The sequence below is a fragment of the Chiloscyllium punctatum genome, chromosome 8 (genome assembly GCF_047496795.1).
Source record: "Chiloscyllium punctatum isolate Juve2018m chromosome 8, sChiPun1.3, whole genome shotgun sequence".
In the NCBI taxonomy this organism is placed as follows: Eukaryota; Metazoa; Chordata; class Chondrichthyes; order Orectolobiformes; family Hemiscylliidae; genus Chiloscyllium; species Chiloscyllium punctatum.
In genome coordinates this window covers 133,698,998-133,712,605 of record NC_092746.1, presented here as the reverse complement: position 1 = coordinate 133,712,605, position 13,608 = coordinate 133,698,998, and the positions used below count along the sequence as shown (strand labels likewise).

At 47.4% G+C, this 13,608-nt stretch overlaps 1 protein-coding gene across 1 annotated transcript in view; it reads right to left on the bottom strand.

The window, feature by feature from the left end:
* LOC140480306 (plectin-like) overlaps positions 1 to 13,280 on the bottom strand; it is a gene marked incomplete at its 3' end in the record, with an annotated part of 324,240 nt that extends 310,960 nt beyond the window's left edge. Inside the window, exons 1-2 of the mRNA XM_072575010.1 lie at positions 13,239 to 13,280; positions 6,724 to 6,900 (exon numbers count right to left, since the gene is read on the bottom strand). Of these exons, the coding sequence (XP_072431111.1) occupies positions 6,724 to 6,900; positions 13,239 to 13,274 (213 nt within the window). The remainder of the gene's footprint in view (positions 1 to 6,723; positions 6,901 to 13,238) is intronic.
* Positions 13,281 to 13,608: the final 328 nt, after the last annotated feature.

The following is a 13,608-nucleotide window of genomic DNA, read 5'->3' as shown; positions in this document are numbered from 1 at the left end:
CACAGCCCCCACCCCAGACACACACACACACTTTCTCACAACCCCCACCCCAGACACACACACACACTTTCTCACAACCCCCACCCCAGACACACACACACACTTTCTCACACTCACAACCCCCACCCCAGACACACACACACACACACACACTTTCTCACAACCCCCACCCCAGACACACACACACACACTTTCTCACACTCACAACCCCCACCCCAGAAACACACACACACTTTCTCACACTCACAACCCCCACCCCAGACACACACACTTTCTCACACTCACAACCCCCACCCCAGACACACACACACACTCTCACACTCAAAACCCCCACCTCAGACACACACACACACTTTCTCACACACACAACCCCCACCCCAGACACACACACACACACACACTTTCTCACACTCACAACACCCACCCCAGACACACACACACACTTTCTCACAACCTCCACCCCAGACACACACACACAAACACTTTCTCACAACTCCCACACCAGACACACACACACACACTTTCTCACACTCACAACCCCCACCCCAGACATACACACACACTTTCTCACACTCACAACCCCCACCCCAGACAGACAGACACACTTTCTCACACTCACAACCCCCACCCCAGACAGACACACACACACTTTCTCACACTCACAACCCCCATCCCAGACACACACACACACTTTCTCACACTCACAACCCCCACCCCAGACACACACACACACACACTTTCTCACAACCCCCACCCCAGACACACACACACACACACACACACTTTCTCACACTCACAACCCCCACCCCAGACACACACACACTTTCTCACAACCCCCACCTCAGACACACACACACACTTTCTCACACTCATAAACCCCACCCCAGACACACACACGCACACTTTCTCACAACCCCCACCCCAGACACACACACACACTCTCACACTCAAAACCCCCACCTCAGACACACACACACACTTTCTCACACACACAACCCCCAACCCAGACACACACACACACACACACACACACTTTCTCACACTCACAACACCCACCCCAGACACACACACACACACTTTCTCACAACCTCCACCCCAGACACACACACACAAACACTTTCTCACAACTCCCACCCCAGACACACACACACACACACTTTCTCACACTCACAACCCCCACCCCAGACACACACACACACTTTCTCACACTCACAACCCCCACCCCAGACAGACACACACACTTTCTCACACTCACAACCCCCACCCCAGACAGACACACACACACTTTCTCACACTCACAACCCCCATCCCAGACACACACACACACTTTCTCACACTCACAACCCCCACCCCAGACACACACACACACACACTTTCTCACAACCCCCACCCCAGACACACACACACACACACTTTCTCACACTCACAACCCCCACCCCAGACACACACACACTTTCTCACAACCCCCACCTCAGACACACACACACACTTTCTCACACTCATAAACCCCACCCCAGACACACACACGCACACTTTCTCACAATCCCCACCCCAGACACACGCACACACTTTCTCACACTCACATCCCTCACCCCAGACACACACACACACACACACAGTCTCACACTCACAACCCCCACCCCAGACACACACACACACACTTTCTCACAATCCCCACTCCAGACACATACACACAAACACACACTTTCTCACACTCACAACCCCCACCCCAGACACACACACACACTTTCTCACACTCACAACCCTCACCCCAAAAATACACACACACACAGTCTCACACTCACAACCCCCACCCCAGACACACACACACACACTTTCTCACACTCACAACCCTCACCCCAGACACACACACACACACAGTCTCACACTCACAACCCCCACCCCAGACACACACACACACACTTTCTCACAATCCCCACTCCAGACACATACACACAAACACACACTTTCTCACACTCACAACCCCCACCCCAGACACACACACACACTTTCTCACAACCCCCACCCCAGACACACACACACACACTTTCTCATACTCACAACCCCCACCCCAGAAACACACACACACTTTCTCACACTCACAACCCCCACCCCAGACACACACTCTTTCTCACACTCACAACCCCCACCCCAGACACACACACACACTCTCACACTCACAATCCCCACCCCAGACACACACAACACTTTCTCACACTCAAAACCCCCACCTCAGACACACACACACACTTTCTCACACACACAACCCCCACCCCAGACACACACACACACACTTTCTCACACTCACAACCCCCACCCAAGACACACACACACACACACTTTCTCACAACCCCCACCCCAGACACACACACGCATACACTTTCTCACACTCACAACCCCCACCCCAGACACACACACACACTTTCTCACAACCCCCACCCCAGACACACACACACACACTTTCTCATACTCACAACCCCCACCCCAGAAACACACACACACTTTCTCACACTCACAACCCCCACCCCAGACACACACTCTTTCTCACACTCACAACCCCCACCCCAGACACACACACACACTCTCACACTCACAATCCCCACCCCAGACACACACACACACTTTCTCACACTCACAACCCCGACCCCAGACACACACAACACTTTCTCACACTCAAAACCCCCACCTCAGACACACACACACACTTTCTCACACACACAACCCCCACCCCAGACACACACACACACACTTTCTCACACTCACAACCCCCACCCAAGACACACACACACACACACTTTCTCACAACCCCCACCCCAGACAGACACACACACTTTCTCACACTCACAACCCCCACCCCAGACACACACACACTTTCTCACACTCACAATACCTACCCCAGACACACACACACACTTTCTCACACTCACAACCCCCACACCAGACACACACACACTCTCACACTCACAACCCCCACCCCAGACACACACACACACACACATTTTCTCACACTCACAACCCCCAACCCAGACAGACAGACAGACAGACACACACACACTTTCTCACACTCACAACCCCCACCCCAGACACACACACACACTTTCTCACACTCACAACCCCCAACCCAGACAGACAGACAGACACACACACACACACTTTCTCACACTCACAACCCCCACCCCAGACAGACACACACACTTTCTCACACTCACAACCCCCACCCCAGACACACACACACTTTCTCACACTCACAATACCTACCCCAGACACACACACACACTTTCTCACACTCACAACCCCCACACCAGACACACACACACTCTCACACTCACAACCCCCACCCCAGACACACACACACACACACATTTTCTCACACTCACAACCCCCAACCCAGACAGACAGACAGACACACACACACACACTTTCTCACACTCACAACCCCCACCCCAGACACACACACACACTTTCTCACACTCACAACCCCCACCCCAGACAGACAGACAGACAAAGACCTACATGCACACACACATATTTTGTGGGGTGAATTTGTACTTGTAGAGTTACATTGTACTTTGCTCAAAAACTGCATACATTCATGTAGAACTCGGAGCTCAAAAACTGCATGAATTTATGTAAAACTCTGTTATCTCACTTTTTAGATTAGAATCAATCTAAACATCAGGTCATAGACAGAGAACACAGGGGGCTAACACCTTCAACATATTGTCTAGCTATCACCATTGTTAACAGCTAACATGAGAATGCAACTTTAAAAAAAAGGGTTTTGTGATTTATACATGAAAGAAGTGAAACTATCACTGTATTCGAACAGATGAAAGGCTTAACAGACAATCAATTTTTCAATGTATAATTTCAGTTACATCACACTGTAAATTTTTGCTATAAATTCTGTGTTACGATCGAGCCCTCCACAATCACCTGATGAAGGAGTGTCGCTCCGAAAGCTAGTGTGCTTCCAATTAAACCTGTTGGACTATAACCTAGTGTTGTGTGATTTTTAACTTTGTACACCCCAGTCCAACACCGGCATCTCCAAATCCCCAACAATATTAGGGATCTTGACTCTCAGATACAGTCTCTACAGAAGAACCTGTGAATAATGATACTCAGGAGCTACTGGGACCAGCAAAGACTAGTCAGTTAGGGCAGGAATCATTGCAACTATCTCTAAAGTCTATTAAGCTTCTAAAAGTCCTCCAGAACACAACCAATCTGATTACTGATCACATAGCCAACATCACCAAGGAAAAGCACTAACCTGGGACATGCACTAGTTATGCTAGTTAAATATTAACCATGATTAGTATTAGAGGAGAAAGTGAGGACTGCAGATACTGGAGATCAGAGCTGAAAATGTGTTGCTGGAAAAGTGCAGCAGGTCAGGCAGCATCCAAGGAGCAGGAGAATCGACGTTTTGGGCATGAGCCCTTCTTCGGGAATGATTAGTATGAGCTTGTTTCAACTAGACACACATCAGGAGTCTGACTGGGTTCCAGGTGAACAATTGAGAAAACGGACAGTTGAAAGAATGTCCTTATCTCACTTCAGGAGTTTATCCATTATCATCGAATCCCTACAGTGTGGAAACAGACCCTTTGGCCCAACAAGTCCACACCGACCCTCCGAAGAGTAACCCACCCTGATCCATTCCCCTACCTGACTGCTCTACATTTACCCCAACTAATGCACCTAACCTACACATCCCTGAACACCATGGGTAATTTGGTAATTTCCCATGGCCAATTCACCTAACCTGCACATCTTTGGACAGTGGGAGGAAACCAGGGCACCCAGAGGAAACCCACACAGACACGGGGAGAATGTGTAAACTCCACGTAGTCTCCAGAAGCTGGATTCAAAACTGGGTTCCTGGCGCTGTGAGACAGCAGTGTTCATTACTGAGCCACCCTGACACCCCCTACTCGATACCTGTGATGGCAATATAAAGGAAGACATTTCATTGGAGCAGTACTGCGCATTCCCCAACATGGTGATGAAAAGGTCTATCCTCTGAGGAAGGTTCACAACATTGACAAATATCATGGAAATACATGGATATTGTTAAGTAACTCACGTAATGAGTTACACTGACTCATGTAATTGGTATGAATGATACTACAAGAGGAATAGATTTATCCAAGTCTCACCAAGGGGGAGATCATTTGGCCTGTCCAGAAGAAGTATCAGACAAGGGATTATGATCTGTGTTTTGTTAAATTTTTTGCGGTCTCGTGTCTAACTAATTATTACCCTTTCACTCTGTATGTCCTATGTAATGACTGTGGGCAGAAAATACAGCAAGGGCTGGAAACAATGTCCCCAGAGGGTCACAACACAGTCATCAGCAATGGGACTTCACAAGTTACTCTCAATGAACAAACTTCATTCCAGCTGTTTATAAAACTGGTGATTAAGGAAAACCTTAAGATCCCATGGACAGATGAATCAAGAACTGTTATAGCGTGTGTGTCCTTTACACTGGGGAGACAGGACACCAACTTGCAGAACGTTTCAGAGAACATTTCAGGAATACATACACAAAATGACCCCACCGCTCAGTGGCCAAACACCTTAACTCTTCCTCACACTCCACCAAGGATATGCAAGTCCTGGGCCTCCTCCACCGCCGAACCCTAACCACCCAACACCTGGAGGACAACCACCTCATCTTCCACCTTGAGGTAAAAACAATGACTGTAGATGCTGGAAACCAGATTCTGGATTAGTGGTGCTGGAAGAGCACAGCAGTTCAGCTGTTCCTTGGATGCTGCCTGAACTGCTGTGCTCTTCCAGCACCACTAATCCAGAATTCCACTTTGAGACCCTCCAACCACACGGGATGAATGTGGATTTCGCCAGTTTCCTCATCTCCCCGCCCCCCCCACCTTATCCCAGATCCAACCCTCCAACTCGGCACCGCCTTCTTGACCTGTCCTACCTGTCCATCACCTTTCCCACCTATCCACTCCACCCTCCACTCTGATCTATCACCATTAGCCCCCACCTTCATCTACCCATCACATTCCCAACTATCTCTTCCGCAGCCCCACCCCCTCCTATTTAGCTCTCAGCCCCTTTGGGCACACCCCCTCCCCCCACATTCTTGATGAAGAGCTTAGGCTCAAAACATCAACTCTCTTGCTCCTCGGATGCTGTCTGATGGCTGTGTTTTTCCAACACCCCACGTTTTGACACCAAATTAATGCCAATTTCATACCTGACAGTGGATTGGACACAAACTCTAAAGGAAGCTAAGGAAATAATTCACCAATGAAGCAAACACCCCAAAGAAATTAAGATTCACACCGAGAATGCTGATAAGATGTTGCGAGACCCAGAACTTGGGAGTATAAAACATGGAATTGGACCCTTCTCATGCAAACACACCCATGGATTCAGGTTATATCTCACCTATCAGTGTATCAGTTTCCGAGCTACATCTAGCGACCTCTCCCACAAATACATGGTTCAAGCTCAAATAAATTCATCTTGTTCCACTCCATCAATCTTTCAATACCCTCTATCAATGTCCACTGGGTGTCTCTGCCCAGCGATCACACATTCATTCATAGCACTTAAAGACCCAAGTCCAATAGTGGGAGAGTCCCATTCTCAGAGATTACAGCCAGGATCTAACTCCCAGTGATGAGAGGATTCTCCCTGTCACTGGAACACAGTGTGATAACAAACAGTAACAAGACACACCATAACCTCCAGTGGTTGAGCAGAGGGATCCTCAAGGCTGACTGCTTTCCTCGACTTCCTTTTCTTGCTCCTTCGTAAACGTTCACTCTGTGGTTCCTGCAATGACGTGTCACTCTCTACATCAACATTCACCTCAGCGATTGGTGGCTTCTTGCTCTCAATGCGTTTGTTCCTTTTCTGCAGAGAAAAACAAGGACCAAGTCAGCACTGGCATTAACACTGGGCACAGGGGCAGGGAGTCATTGGGCACAGGGGCAGGGAGTCACTGGACACAGGTGCAGGGAGTCACTGGACAGAACCAGCACTGGCATCAACACTGGGCACAGGGGCAGGGAGTCACTGGACAGAACCTGCACTGGCATCAACACTGGGCACAGGGGCAGGGAGTCACTGGGCACAGGGGCAGGGAGTCACTGGACACAGGGGCAGGGAGTCACTGGGCACAGGGGCAGGGAGTCACTGGGCACAGGGGCAGGGAGTCACTGGGCACAGGGGCAGGGAGTCACTGGGCACAGGGGCAGGGAGTCACTGGACAGAACCAGCACTAGCACCATCACTGGACACAGGGGCAGGGAGTCACTGGGCACAGGGGCAGGGAGTCACTGGAGAGAACCAGCACTGGCATCAACACTGGGCACAGGGGCAGGGAGTCACTGGGCACAGGGGCAGGGAGTCACTGGAGAGAACCAGCACTGGCATCAACACTGGGCACAGGGGCAGGGAGTCACTGGACAGAACCAGCACTGGCATCAACACTGGGCACAGGGGCAGGGAGTCACTGGAGAGAACCAGCACTGGCATCAACACTGGGCACAGGGTCAGGGAGTCACTGGGCACAGGGGCAGGGAGTCACTGGACAGACAGGTTCAGAGAGAGAGATGGGGGTACAGTAAGAGCTAACCCCTAGGCCCCACACAATATTTCACACTAATCCACCAGACTCCACTTCTGTTTTTTTTTGCGAGATTGGATCAGGTCAAACTGGCTGGATGAGGTTTGATGTGTAAATCCCAACCTCGGGTTCTTGCTGATATCACTGTCACCAGTGTGTTTCCTAATACCAAACAGGAAACACAGAAAGATACAGCTCAGGAGGGGGCCACTCCGTCCATTATCTCTCTGCTAGCTCTTTGAAATTTAACCAAAAAAGAGAAAATGCTGGAAAATCTCAGCAAGTCTGGAAGCATCTGTAAGGAGAGAAAAAAGCTGACGTTTTGAGTCTTACTGACCCTTTGTCAAAGCTCAATCTGATTTCAATCTGATTGTTCCCACACTCTCTGCCCATTACCAATATTCCTGTAAACATTTTAACTTCACATACTTCTCTGATAGCAGTTTCGAAAACCCCTAATTATTTCTGCTAATTTCTCTTCATTCTCCTAATTTCTATTGCCCTTTCAGGCAGCATGTTCCACAACCAGGCTGCATGATCACAGAACTCCTCACATCACCACTCATTCTCAGGCCACTCACTGGGACTCAGTCTCCCTCCAGATGATGAAGCTGTATCACTCTGAGGCCCCAGTCCTCCAGGGTAACTTGCAGCACAGACTGGATTATTAAGTAAATGCTTTCCAACAGCAGAATCACCTCTAATGGTCAATATACTATTCTGAGACTTACAAGCACGAGTTTTTGAGCACAAGGTTCCTGCTGCCAGACACTATTGATCAATGGATCCCCTTATTTGGTGTACTCCACTAGTCACTAGGACAAAATGGTCCAGTCAGCTGGCATCACCCTGGCACCGAAACTCATAGATCACAGTACATTGGGAGGACTAACTGCTTTGTTGCTTGACAGCGGCATCCTGTTAGTGAAGAAAATACCTTGTGGATTGGCTGCACCGCAGCAGTGCGAAACAGCTAGCATCAGCTGTTGTTCACATTTCTGACCACACCTTTCCAGTTCCAGGGTAATCTGATGTAGGACTGGGCATTGCGCAGGGTCAATGTTGGTGGAATCAAGGGCATAAGAAACAGGAACAGTTGTAGACTGTGCAGCTCCTTAAGCCTGGTCTGTCCACATGACAGTCCATGTGACAGTCCACATGGCCACTTTCCCCATAACCCTCCATTCCCTGACTGATTAAAAATCTATCTAATTTACCTTACACACAAGGAATCTAGCCCCACTGCTTTTTGTGACAAAGAGTCCTAAGTGTCCCTTCCCCTGAGAGGCAAAATTCCTCCTCATCTCCGTCTTCAGTTGGTGCCCCTTTATTCTGAGACTGTGCCCTCTGGTCCTAGACTTTCCCATTGTGGTAAAAACAATGACTGCAGATGCTGGAAACCAGATTCTGGATTAGTGGTGCTGGAAGAGCACAGCAGTTCAGGCAGCATCCAAGTAGCTTTCCCATGAGGGTGACCATCCTCTCAGCATTGACCCTGTCAAGCCCCTTAAATCCAATATGTTTCAATGACATCACCTCTCATTATTCTAAACTCCGGTGAGGAGAAGCCCAACCAGTTTAGCCTTTGCTCATGAGGTAATCCTTTCACACCAGGAATCATCCCTAGTGATCCTTCTCTGAACTGTCTCCAATGAAATACAGGCAGGAGTAGCTGTATTTGTCATTTCTACCTGATACTACTGATACAGTAATAACAAGGCAGGACCAAGGTGCTACATGGACAACACAAACTACATGAGAGTACAGTCATGCACAGGGCAGCACTCCCTTTGCACAGTCATGGAAAGAATTGCAGATGGTAGAGAGTGTGATCACACAGTGTTAAGGAGCCTGATGACTTGGGGGAAGAAACTGTTGCACAGTCTGACCACGAGAGACTGAATGCTTTGATATCTTCTGCCAGGTGGCAGGAGGAAGAAGTGTTTGAGTGAGGGATGTGTGGGATCATCCACAATGCTGTTAGCCTTTTGGGTGCAGCGTGTGGTGTAAATGCCTGTAATGGAGGGGAGAGAGACCCTGATGATCCTCTCAACTGTCCTCACTATCCGTTATAGAGTCTTACCATCTGAGACGGTGCAATTCCCGAACCAGGCAGTGATGCAGCAACTCAGGGTAATCTCAATGAACCCCCCGGTAGAATGTGGTGAGGATGGGGGACGGGGGGGGGGGGAGGAGGATCTCCTCAACCTACACAGAAAGTCGAGACGTTGTTGGGTTTTCTTGGCTATGGAGCTGGTGTTGAGGGTCCAGGTGAGATTCTCCACCAGGTGGATGCCATGAAATTTTGGCATATCTTTCCTGAAATAAGGGGACCCAAACTACTCACAGTGCTCCAGAGCTAAATCAGTTTTCTCTCCACAGATGCTGCCAGACTTGCCGAGTTTCTCCAGCAATGCTCATTTCTGTTCCTGATTTCCAGCATTCACAGTTCTTTGTGGTTTTTCCCCACAATACTCTCATGTGGTATCTCCAGCACCTTGTACAGTTGCAGTAAGAGTTCCCTACCCGTATACACCAACCCTCTTGAAATCAGGGCCGAACTTCCATTTCCCTTCCTGATTACCTGCTGTACCTGTGTGCGAGCTTTCTGTGTTTCATGCACAAGTCTTCCCAAGTCGCTTTGTGTTGCAGCTTTTTCTCTATTTAAATAATACTCTGCTCTTTTGTTCTTCCTTTCAAAATGAACAACTTCACATTTTCCCACATTATAATCCACTCATAAACTTAGAACAAGTTGCAATCCCTGTGGAACCCTTTGGACACAGTTCACTAACCTCAAAAAGAACCACTTCACTATTTCCTGCCCATCAACCAATTCTCTATCCAAGCCAAAGTACTAACTGCCTCCATCACCGTGGACTCTTATCTTATGACTTAACCTTGTGTGAGGTAGCTTGTGTCCAAATACAACACAGCAACTGGTTCCCCTCTATTTACTCTGGTTTAGACTTCCTCGAAAACTCTAATAAATTAGTCAGACATGATGTCCCTTTCCTGAAGCCATGCTGACTCTGTTTAATTAGATTATGAGTTTCTAAATGTTATTACTTCATTATTAATTGATTCCAATACTGTTCTAACAATATGTTTGGCTAATCAGCCGACAGTTGCCCACACTTTGGATCCCTCCCTTTTTGAGTCAGGGTATCACATCGACATTTTTCCAATCCTTTGGCACTTCTCCAGAATCCAAAGATTTTGGAAAGTTACAGCCAGTGCACCACTATCTCTGTAGCTCCCTCTTTTAGGATCCCAAGGAGCAGATCCCTAGGCCAGGGGATTTTGCTGCCTTAAGCCCCATGAGTTTATCTAATTGTATTTCTCTAGTGATGGTGCTGGTACTTTAGTCCTCCCCCTGTATTCTTTAGTACGAATGGGATGTTGAAAGTATCTTTCTCCATAAAGACTGATGCAAAATATCTGTTTAGCTTCTCTGCCATTTCCTTGTTCCCCAAAACCGTGACTCCAGACTCATTTTCTAAGGGGCCTGTGTACACTTTGACTTCTCTCCTTCATAAGAACATAAGAACTCTGAGCAGGAGTAGGCTGTCTGACCCCCTCGAGCCTGCTCCACCATTCAATCACACCATGGCTGATCTTTCTGTGGCCTCAGCTCCATTTACCCGCCCACTCACCATAATCCCTGAATTCTTTTAGTGTTCAAAAAATTATCTATCTTAGCTTTAAAACATCCACTGAGGAAGCTTCAACCACTTCCCTGGGCAGGGAATTCCATCGATTCACAACTTTCTGGGTGAAGTAGTTCCTTCTCAGTTCAGTCCTAAATCTGCTCCCTCTAATCTTGAGGCTATATCCTCTTGTCCTTGTTTCACCTGCCAGTGGAAACACCTTCTCTATCTCTAACTTATCTATTCCCTCCATAATTTTATGTTTCTTTAAGATTCCCCCTCATTCTCCTAAATTCCAATCAATATAATCCCAGTTGACTCAGTCTCTCCTCATAAACTAATCCCCTCAACTCCAGTATCAACCGAGTGAACCTCCTCTGCAAACTCCACACAGTACTCCAGGTGTGGCCTCACCAGCACCTTGTACAGCTGCAGCATAACCTCGCAGTTTTAATCTCAATCTCTCTAGCAATGAAGGACAAACTTCCATTTGCCTTCCTAATTACCTGTTGTACCTGCAGCCCAACCCTCTGTGATTCATGCACAAGGACACTCACATCCCTCTGCACAGCGTTTTTGCTATTCAAGTAATAATCCTTTTTTTACTGTTACTCCATACGAAATGGATGACTTCACATTTACTAACATTGTACTTCATCTACCAAATCTTTTCCCACTCACTTAAAGTATCTATATCTCTCTGCAAACATTCAGAGTCCTCTGCACACTTGGATCTAGCACTCAGCTTAGTATCATCTGCAAACTTTGACACACTACACGTGGTCCCCGTGTCTAATCCATCTGTGTCAATTGTAAACAATTATAAACATCACTGAGGCAAGGCTCTAGTCACTGATCACCAATCAGAAAAGCACTCATTTATAATCACTTTTTGTTTCCCGATGGTTAATCAATCCTCTATCCATGCTAATACATTGCCCGTAACACTGTGCATCTTTATCTTATGCAGCTGCCTTTTGTGTGGCACCTTGTCGAAGGCCTTTTGGAAATCTAGATACAAGGCAAAAGTGAAGACTGCAGATGCTGGAAACTCTATTCCTGATGAAGGGCTTTTGCCTGAAACATCGATTTTCCTGCTCCTCGGATGCTGCTTGACCTGCTGTGCTTTTCCAGCGCCACACCGAAATCTAGATACACCACATCCACTGGGTCCCCATTGTCCACCGTGTTCATAATGTCTTCATAGAATCCCAGTAGATTAGTTAAGCATGACCTGCCTTTTATTAACCCATGCTGCAACTGCCCAACGGGACAATGTCTATCTAGATGTCTTGTTATTTCTGCCTTGATAATAGACTCATGTATTTTCCCCAGTACAGAGGTTAAGCTAATCGGTCTATAAGTCCCTACCATTTGTTTACCTCCTTTTTTAAACAATTCCTTTACTATTGAGCTTCTTGGAATATGTCAATTTTTATATTCCTTGCAATTTGCCCTGGTGATTTATTTTCTCTCTTTTTATGATTATTTTGCTTCTCCTTTGCTGGATTCTGAATTTATCCCCGTCTTCAGGGCTATCACTAATGCCTTCTTATATTCATTTACTTTCAACTTAATACTCTCCTTAACTTCCTTGGTTAGCCATGGTTGGTTTATCCCTCCTTATTATGATCTATTTTTGCTGAGTCATAAAGTACCTCCTGAAATGTCTGCCACTGTTTACTTACTGTCAGCAGTATCCACCCAGTCTTCATTTCAATGTAATTCCCTTCATTTAAGTTGCTTCATCTACCATGTACCTAGCAGGCAAGGTTTTAGGGGAAAGTGTATTTTCCAAGTTGTTAGTGTTCATTTCAGCAGACAGTCTACATCCCCCTGAATCAGCTAACAGACTCCTCACTGCTTGCTGCATTCCCGAAGTCACTTTAAGATAAACAGAAGCAATTGTCTAAAACCCCTGGATCTGAATGACAAGCATAACCAGCAGCTAAAGTGGTGGAAAGAGCACTCACTGTAATGTGGGGGTGAAGGAGGAAGTCCCAGCTCATTGTCGATTCAAGTTCAGCTCTCCACTTCACTGACACTCTGCTATCTCTTCACCAGTGAGTTTCACACCCACTGAGCTGCTTAAGGCTACTCCCTGATCCCTGAACACTAACTAGTGCCTGATGAAGTGAGTTGGCAAATGGAAATGGAAATCGCTTGTAAAGAATGCTCCTTTCTGTGTGAACAACAAAAGCTGACTTTGAGTTCCCAAACTCTTTGGAGTTGGACAAAGCCTCAGTGTTTGTTAATTAGTTTTCTCCCCCCAATCTCCTTGGGCATTGCTGTATGCACACAGCACTGTCCCCACATCATTCACAGAAGCTGCTCTTCATTTTT